This window comes from Lissotriton vulgaris, chromosome 2_1 (genome assembly GCF_964263255.1).
Source record: "Lissotriton vulgaris chromosome 2_1, aLisVul1.2, whole genome shotgun sequence".
In the NCBI taxonomy this organism is placed as follows: domain Eukaryota; kingdom Metazoa; phylum Chordata; class Amphibia; order Caudata; family Salamandridae; genus Lissotriton; species Lissotriton vulgaris.
Window position 1 is genome coordinate 1,759,811,668 of NC_141687.1, and position 9,967 is coordinate 1,759,821,634.

The 9,967-nt window shown below is 44.8% G+C and overlaps 1 protein-coding gene across 1 annotated transcript in view; it reads left to right on the top strand.

Moving 5' to 3' along the window:
* Nucleotides 1-8,044, top strand: part of PGGHG (protein-glucosylgalactosylhydroxylysine glucosidase) — a 328,346-nt gene extending 320,302 nt beyond the window's left edge. The window contains exon 14 of the mRNA XM_086957811.1: nt 7,652-8,044. Coding sequence (XP_086813937.1) covers nt 7,652-7,719 — 68 coding nt within the window. The 3' untranslated portion in view covers nt 7,720-8,044. The remainder of the gene's footprint in view (nt 1-7,651) is intronic.
* The last annotated feature ends 1,923 nt before the right edge of the window (nt 8,045-9,967 follow it).

Here is a 9,967-nt window from a genome sequence, read left to right on the forward strand (position 1 = left end):
AAAGATACCATAAAGGAAAACACAGTGGAGATCTCCTTAGATGCCCGTATGGCCTTTGACATGATCCAGTGGCCAAACGTATTTGCAGTCCTGGAATGTATGGGGTTTGGTCCCAAATTCCAGGCTTGTGTTCACCTCCTATACACGAGACCCATGGCGCAAGTCATGGTGAATGGGTGGTGATCGCGCACCTTTCTGACATTTGATTATATGTTGCTACCCCACCCGCACCGTTGCCTGGATAATGAACATCTTCACAAATTTCGAGAAATACTCCGGCTATTTGATAAATTGGTCCAAATCCATGATCTATGTCCTACATGGCCCACCCCAAGATTTGCCTGCGGAGTGTGAAGCGGCTGTGTTGGAGGCAGGCGTTCCTATTCGTCACGGAAGACCCAGACCAATTCTATAACTGTAACCTTCAGGCTCCTCTCACGCGCCTGTGGAGCAATGACCATCGTAGGCGGTCCCTACCGTTGTCTCTACTATGACACACAGCACTTTTCAAAATTATGGCGCTTCCTTTACACACTACAGAGCACACCATACGCATAATGCTTACGTGATATGGCAATCCTAACTTCCAGGCTATTATTATTGTTATTATTGGGTTTTGTGGAGCGCGTAGTCACCCGTAAGTATCCCAGCGCTAAGATCCTCACAGACAAGAGGGTAACAGGGGAAGTGACAGGAAAGAGGAAGGGAAGGGCTCAAGGGAACAGGTGAGTTTTTAACCGTTTCCTGAATTGGAGATAGTCTGGTTCAGTCCTGAGAACAAGAGGAAGGGAATTCCATAGGCGGGCTGTGTTGACAGAAAAGCGCCGACCACCCGTACGGACCATCTTCACTCTGGGAATAGTGATGAGGTGTTCATGGTCCGATTGGAGGGATCTTGCGGCTTTGTAAGGCCTTATGAATTTTTTTAGGATGGAGGGGCCTTTGTCCTGTAGATGTTTGTGTGCTAGACAAAGAGCTTTAAACTTCACTCGTTCTCTCGCTGGGAGCCAATGTAAGTATTTCAGTGCTGGTTTGGCCGAGGATCTCGACGGAGTGTTGGTAAGGATCCGGGCCGCAGCGTTCTGAATTCTTTGAAGTTTGTTAAGGGTTGCTTCGGGGGCACCCAGATAGATGGTGTTACTGTAATCCAGCCTTGACATAATAAGGCCTTGGATTAACAGTTTCTGGGAGACAGGAGGAAGTAATGGCAGAATCTTCCTGATGGATTTAAGAAGCCCGAAGCAGGTTCGGGCGACTTTCTTGGCTTGCGTCTTGAAAGAAAGGTCTTTTTCAAGCCAGATTCCTAGGCTCTTGATCTCCGGCTTGGGGGCCGGAGGATCACCCAAGCAGGGTGGCCAAAGGTTATGCGAAAGGGAGAGCCCTTTCTGGCCAAGGAGGAGAATATCCGTCTTTGAGCCATTGAGCTTTAGTGCCAAACTGTTCATCCATCCTTGGATTTCCGTAAGATAATTGTAAAGGTCCAAGGGTTTTTGGTTAGGGTGGGATAAAGACACTACTAATTGTGTGTCATCAGCATAGCTGATGATTTTCACTCCGAACGGGTTAACAACCTCCTCCAGTGGGGACATGTAGACATTGAATAATGTCGGGCTTAAAGAAGAGCCCTGTGGCACACCACACTGGAGGAGGGTATCGGGGGCCCGGATGTCATTTTCCCAGACCTGAAAGGAGCGGTGGTCAAGGAAAGATTTAAACCAGGTCAGAGCAGGGCCCTCAACACCGATGTTCTTGAGTCGTTGGATTAAGACCCGATGGTTGACGGTGTCGAAGGCCGCACTGAGGTCCAAGAGGATCACTGCCACTGATCCTCCTGCGTCTAAAAGGGCTCTGGCCTCCTCCACTGCTGCGAGAAGGGCGATGTTGGTGCCCTGCCCTGGGCAGAATCCAGTTTGCGAATATCTGAGCAGGTTAATGGTTTCCAGATAGTGTGATAGTTTTTTAATTACTAGTTTTTCGGCAATTTTACTGGTTCCGGGAAGGAGAGAAATTGGCCTATAATTGGCCAGGTCCGAGGGGTCCAGCGAAGGTTTTTTGATTAGCGCCTTGACGACTGCTTTTGATCGTATCTAACATGGTTAGGACCTCTTCAACAGTAACTGGTCCAAGAAAGTTCAAACCGGGTGTGGGAGGGTTTGGGTTTATACAGTCTTCTTCGCTAAAATCAATAGGTGGCAGAGAAGTAAGAATTTTCTGGATCTTATCCTCGAAGAATTTGGCCAACTTGCAACATTTCTCTTCGGCTATCCTGGGGTCTGGGAGATCCTTTGGTGCAGGATCTGGGGTTTTAAGTAATTCTTTCAGAATAATGAATGTTTCCTTGCTGGAGCAGGAGGAGCTTTCTATCCTTTCCTGATAGAAAATACTTTTAGTTTTGCGAAGAGCAGATTTATAGTTTTTTAGGGAGACCCGGAGAGCGTCTTTGTTGACTATGGTTTTATCTTTCCTCCACGAGCGCTCTGTTCTTTTGCATTCCTTCCGAAGGAGGTTAAGCTCAGGAGTGTACCACAGAGCAGGGTTCACTCTTTTAGTTCGCCTCAGGATGGAAGTTTTAGGGAGAAGTATGTCTAGTGATGTAGTGAGCCAGGAGTTGAACTGATTGTCAGCGCTAGCTGGATCGGAAACAGGGGGAGAAAGCGTGGCCCTAAGATTGGAGGCTCATTCATCTGGCACGAGTTTGTGCCAGCGTCGGTCAGTAATCCAGATTTTGGCCTGTTGAATGGGTGGAATAAAGAGGTTCCATACTAGGGGTATTAGGAAATGGTCTGTCCAAGGAAGGGGAATGGGAATGCCGGTGGTGAGGCCCGTAATGTTGGTGAAAACGGGGTCCAAAAGATGACCTTTATCATGGGTGGGCTCTGAGTTAGCTAGTCGGAGGTCAAAGGACGTAAGATCCATAAGAAGTTCCGCTGCAGTAAGGTCCTTGGAGTCTGATAAGTGAAGATTGAGGTCTCCCAGAATGAGAAAGTTGGGAGAGGTGGTAGCTATCTGTGTGACCGCGTCAACAAGGGAGCTTGCGAAATTCCCTGGAGTTCCCGGCGGGCGGTATATCAGCAGCCCCGACACAGAGTGCGTAGGGGATATTTGTAAGGCGAAGTGGCAGCTGTCGCACTCATCGATATTGGCATTACTAGCTCTGCATGCGAATCGTTCTCTATAGATTATCGCCAGGCCACCTCCTCTTCCGAGGGGTCTGTTTTGGGAATGGATTTGATAGCCTGGGGGTAGAGCGTTGATGATGTCTGAATCCGGCCAGGAAGTGAGCCACGTTTCTGTGAGGAACAGAGCGTCAAAGTCATATTCCTGTACTAAGAGGTAGATTTCATGAGCGTGTCTGGGGAGGGACCGACAATTTAGAAGGCCCAGCTGAAGGCCGTTATTGTTTGAGGTAGTAGAAGCCGGATTACATAGAGCACAGTTGGTGAAAGGTTTACCTTCCGGATGGATATAGCTGCACTCAGGATGTTTCAACGAGTTGAAAGCTTGAAGGCTATCCCTCGAATAGATGAGTCGTTCATCGTAGGAAACGGACATATTGACTGGGCCTGGGTCCGGCTGGGCCCGGACGGGCCCAGACGGGCTTGCCTTAGGCGCGCCTTCGGCGCGCTGACGACGAGCCCGTCCGCTGCGCGAACGAGGAATGCACATTTTTTGTAGCGGGTTAGGGGCGTGGCCTCGGACGAGTGGGCGTGGCCAAAGACCGGCTCACTCGCTGATGGCGTCTGAATAAGTGTTATTTCCGCAGCAGCGTTTATCTCCGCTGCGCGGATATGCTGATGTGCAAGCAAGTGCCCAAATGAGGTGCAGCAAGGGAATGGAGTGACAACGATTAAAATGAATTATACAGCAAACAAGTTTTTAAAGGGCGATTTACATAGACCAAAATGCAACACTCCCGGCTGTGCCTCAGGAGAAGGATCTGACCCGAGCTATCAGTCAGCTCGTATATGTAGGCTGAGGGGGCGTGGCCTCAGACGAGTGGGCGTGGCCAAAGACCGGCTCATTTGCTGATGGCGTCTGAATAAGTGTTATTTCCGCATTGACTCTGAGGTGTTCGAGCTGAGATGGTGTCTCCTTAACATATGGGAGGCGACTGATCGAAAAGCTCAAATTTGGGTAACAATGGGCATAATGATAGCTAAATGAAATGTAGCTAAACACTGGGGGGCACACATCACACCAGCAGTCGAGAGTGGGAGAAAGATATAGACAGGCCATGATCGCCATGAGAGCCGTATATGAAAGCAGAGGTTGCCCAAAAAAATGGGAACAGGTGGGGTGGGTGGAACGTCCATAGAGCTGGAATTTGTTCTGTCCCCTCCTTGAGTTCTGGGGGGAAAGTCACAGGGAGGAATTTTATGGGAAACCCCAATTATTAGACACAAGCGATGACTCCAGGGTAAGGTTGAATAAAGCAAACTGTATTGATACTTGATTGGTGAATATATATGGCTGCTATGTTATCATGACTGCAACAGACTTGTTTGTCTACTTCTTAAAATAAAACAATTAAAAAAAATAGAAAAATGAAGTGGGACACAACATTTCCAGGGTCCCTTTGCTCTGGATTTCCAACACCATTATTCTGATGGAAAACCTGCTTAAGGCTCTCATAAAAGATATGCATACTCTTGAATAGTCCTTGAAATCTCAACCCGATCAATGTCTTTCGGGAGAACCATAGTTGTTATAAAGTTAACCCCCCTGAAGATACTTCTCCATGACCGCAAGAGATGGGGCATTAGTTATAATATCCCTCTGTGACTCTGTAGTTGGCCATTGTACAGCTACTATTCACTCAACACATAAATCACCGGGGACAACAGTGTCAAGTGAAGTATTCAGATATTCCCAAAGCACGTTTGAAATGTTCACAAATCTGTCAACTTGAGTATACCACTGATCAGGACTTTCTTTTTACTTTGGAAATTGGTTAGTGAGTGTGAAAAGATCACCACGACTCCAAGTCACATGCACATAAGCTCCTTCATGTACTTCCATCAGGAGATAGGCTTCAACCTAGGAATTATTTCTACTCAGAGCCCGTCTGGTCACCATTTTGTCATCCTTTTTCTTTTCCTGAGGTCATCTAGCTCTAAACTTTTGTGTCCTGTTCCAAATTTGAATGTTACTAATTAGTTCTCTCAGCTGCAGCTCTCAGACCAGGGGTGCGCATGTTCTTGAGTGTGTCCTCAGTGACGAAGAATCTAACATTTTTCCTTAAGGTCACACTTTTGGAAAGGCAAATCCCAAGTTCTGTAGCTATCACTTCAAGAGCCTCATTAGTCACATAAGAACGTCTATCAGCCTCCTTATTATTTTTTTTCGTAAATCTTTTTTTATTGAGTTTTCTGGTTCAGAGTATACAGTAGCAACATCAATTGCAATGAATAAACTTTAGATTACATTATGTTGTTGGGATATGGTGTAATTGAGTTGATTGAGTGTCTGCGTGTGTTTGTGTGTGGGGTGTTGGGAGTTCTGGGGCTCAGCACTGTCTGGATGGCTCTTGGGGATTCAGTACGTGTCTTATTTGTTTGTTTAAAGTTTTGGAGGAGCGTTACCCTTTCCATGGAAATATGGCAGCAACCTATCCCTTGTGCTTTTTCTAGTCAAATTGCATCTTCCTCCTCCTCACTCCATTTTATTATGGCCCCTCTCCAGGCTTCTATCGGAGGACCTGTGGGTGAGTGCCAGTGCAGGTTGATGCTTCGTTTTGATTCTATATTACAGTCTCACCCCCCCCCCTTGTGTTTTTTCCCCCCAATCTTCTATTAGTGTATTAGTTAAAACGTTGTTTGAGGTACAACCGCTTTGGGATGTACTGAGCTGCGCCATGGGTTAACACATATTGCGGCCACCCACACTCGACCACTTGGAGAGCAAAATTACCTACTTTGGCTTTCTTTGCCCTTGTGCTGGCGTGGGGTGATCATAGCTCACCTGTTCTGTCCCATGTGGCGCTCATAACATACCAACAGGAACCCCCCGTATTCCCCTCATTGGATTTGCTATGCCATCTGTCCACCATACTTCCTGGCTGGTGATTGTGATTTATTACGCTTCTATTTTAATCGAATTTTCATTTGACCCCCCACTCCCTTTAACCCCTTCGATGCTGTTGAAGGAACGGTTCCGTCATGCACGTCGGGTGAGCTGTGCGGATGACGGAACCGTTCCGTCATGACTCCGCCCGCGCAAGGCGGAGTCAGCATGGGCGGGGAATTCGCGCCGCAGCGATGCGGTTAAGACACTACATTTCTGAGTGTCTTTCTATCCGGTGAGTGGATGATATGAGCCAGTTACCCGAGTTGGGTGAGTCAGCAGTTTTTTCAGCTGCCACATGAATAAGGGCTCCTTAAACCCTGCTTTTAATTCTTTCTGCACCTTTTACTCTGTCACCATCTTGCACGAGTGGTTCATACTCTTGTGTGCACAGTACTTACTAGAGTTCCACTAGCTTGGTCTGATTTCATGTAGTTACCTCCTGTACATAACCATTGTGTTTTGTATTCATAAGTTGGCTGATCTACTTTACAGGTACTAAACGTAGGGTAGTGTCTGTGGTTTATCTCCCAGACAACCACAAATAGTGTAGATCACACTGTTAGATTTGGTCCTGAAGAATTGCCGCCCACCTTGACATGAGGGCAAGAAACATGTTGACCACCAAGTGATGTGCAGTACCCTGTGACATTGAGACAGGGACGCGCCACATTTGCTTTTTTTAATCCGGATAGGAGCCAGATTCATTAAAATTGCTTTGAGTTGACTCCTATTTCCTGTTTTAATCCCCACAAAGCCTATTGATCCACTTCACGCACATCTGCACTTACTTTTTAGGCCCCCCCACACCCACGCACCAATACGGCAAGGAATAAAAGATCTCCGCCAAAGAATCCCCCCCCCCCCCCCCCCCCCCCATAGGGTGTCCGTCAGGTATTGCAGTGCCGACCTGATGAGAAGCATGCCCTATGATGAAGCAGAACACCTAGCTGGCTGGGTGTGTGAGTGCACCTATTCCGAAAGAAGGAATCCCCCCTTTTCCTGCCTACGTTCAGTGTACATAATTTGACACTTCCATCAAACTAGGACCCCCTTCCCCTTTTAGGAACTGCATTCTTACTGTGTTTTGAACAAGGACACATAGCCTTGAAGAGCTTTTTTCAGTAAACACAAGGGCTTGCAGTATTCTCTTATGCATTACCACCTTCTCTCCTTATATATACTGCGTCTTTGGTACTGGGTGGGGAGAATTGCATACACTATTTTCTGCTTCCTCCACTTTCCATAACTTTTTTACTGTTTTAGGTGACTTTAAAATAAGTGCCCATATAGTATCAATGTATGAGCATTTGATGAGGGTATGGTGGGCTGCATGGGTTACATTCTTTATTTGGTTGATAGAAAAGCTTCCGTTTGCACTACATAATCTCCTCCATGGCTATGCACGGACCGGAAGGCTAGTCACAAACAAGGATAGATGACTCAGCTGAAATTAAAGGTAATACGTTGTGTCTGAAGGACCCAATTACCTGCGTTTGCTTGGATGTGCATTGGTCTAAGGCTTTGAAACTGACGCACGCACAAAAGCACAACACTTGATAACTTGCTTATTTTTTCTCCTTCCTAGGAAATCCCGTCTCATTTACTTCAGAAGCCGGTCGGATACAGAGGAGTAGTTCATGTTGGCCGCTTTAAGTAAAGAGCCAGGGCTAACACACTGATGAGAGCGCACACAAACTTTCTAAGAAAAAACGGAAAATGAAGGAAATAGCATTCTTGGACACCAACATGGTAGAAGAGCAGTGAAATTTACACAGACACAATGGTGCTCTTTTGAGCTTAACAAACCCACTGTGGACCAAAGCACAAAAAATGTCAGCAGATGCAATCTGTATATTAATTATGTAAATACTTTGATTTGTAAACTGAAAGCTCTGAAAATATGTATTTTTGAGTAGAGTGCAGCCTCGTAATTCAGCAATCAATATTAAAGATGTTATGCAGTATGATCTGCATCAGGTACCACACTGTCGTATTGCTCATGTTCGTTCCATCTGTCTGTCTGTCTGTCTGTCTGTCTATCTATCTATCTATCTATCTATCTATCTATCTATCTATCTATCTATCTATCTATCTATCTATCTATCTATCTATCTATCTATCTATCTATCTATCTATCTATCTATCTATCTATCTATCTATCTATCTATCTATCTATTTATCTATCTATCTATCTATCTATCTATCTATCTAGATAAGCTTTTGGTATACCCTCTCCATCAATTGGTTTGTTGAAGTGAATTAGGAGCATACCTATCAAAGTCTAAAAGTATTTCTAAGTGAAAGTGAGACCCAATGAGTATGACTATGTTTGTGTGTGAGTAACAGTGAGTATGAGTGACATTGAGTGTGCGTTAGAGTTGGTTACTAGAGTGTGTTACTAGAGTTATTAGAAGTAATTCTTGACACAGGGACTCTTGTGAGAAAATGCTTGTGCTTGCATACTAGGGGGAATTATTGACATAGGAACACCAGTTGCAAAATGCTGGCACTGAAATACTGGAAGGAATATTTGACAAGGGGCCTATACACTGCATAATGTTGCTGCTAGCATACTGGAGGGTAATTATTTGCAACATGGAAGGCGGCCATGGCACTCTGGGTCTGAGGGCGGATTGGGGGAAGCAAACCATGATAAAATACTGCGTCTGCAATACTTCAGGGTATTTGTGAAAGGTCAGGCAACACATCTTAAATGGGCAGTATCAATGGTAAAATTCTAATGGTGGAATAATATATGTATTCTTGGTATAATGGGGTGCCATTAACACAAAGCTGGAATTTTGCACAGTGGAGCTACATATGGGGCAATCTCAAGGCAAATTTTGGAGAAACAAAAATGCTCTGAACTTCTGGCAATACATACAACCACTGTCAAAGATCCTCAGCAACCACCAGTCAGCCGAATTCAGCCATTGGCTCTATTGCACTACAAGTGATGGCATTTTTCCTGATTACATGTGCACCTCTGCCTAAAAAGAATGTCACTTCAGTGTCAGCTTTGGTGGACTGAAACCTATTGTTTTTTTTCTATTCACTTTTTTTCTTTTTATCTTTTCAGTTATGTTTTGTGTTTAAACTATGTCTTCAGGTTGCAGTAATTCAAAGCCAATGGATTATTTTCATCTAGAAGAATAATATGTATTAGTGATGCACATAACATCTTAACAGTTTTAAATACTATTTTAAGTACACTTGCTCTGTTAAAATTAACTGTGATGCTTAATTTATTTTCAAATGTAAAAGTTTCATTCCAAACATATGACCATCGACTTTAGATAGCAGCATGTTTTTTCTTTTTTCTATTCATGTGGTATATGCTTGATCTACTGACTTTGCCAATGCTTCTTTTTCTCTGTATTTGGTTTATAATACATAGAAAAACTTTGTCGTAGCTATGCTCACTTTAGATGCACCTCGTTTAGGTCTCACCTAATGTGTGACTTAGTGCCAAATTTAGTTCTCGGCTGACAGGTTACTCCGTCACAAAGATGACGAAAATACCAACCACCAAAATATAAATCCCATTATGTACTATGCGATCTATATTGCACAGGGCGGGATATTCGTCATGTTGTGATGGAGTAACTCGTCTGCCGAGATCTAAATCAGGCCCTTAGTGTCCTCCAGCAGACCAAATTTTCAGTGACATCATCCTGCTGGCACTTCGTTGGACAGTGTGCTTCCAATCAAGGACATATCTGCAATGTTTGAAATCATCCCACTTGCACATGCACTGGGGCAAAAAATGTAAGAGATGCCCAGATATATAAATACACAGGACGTACCTTACACCTGTTAGAATAGAAAAATTCTTACTACTTGTGGAAATGGCTTGCCCTAGATGGAGGATATTGGGAGCTAAAATGTTCCACATGGTTTG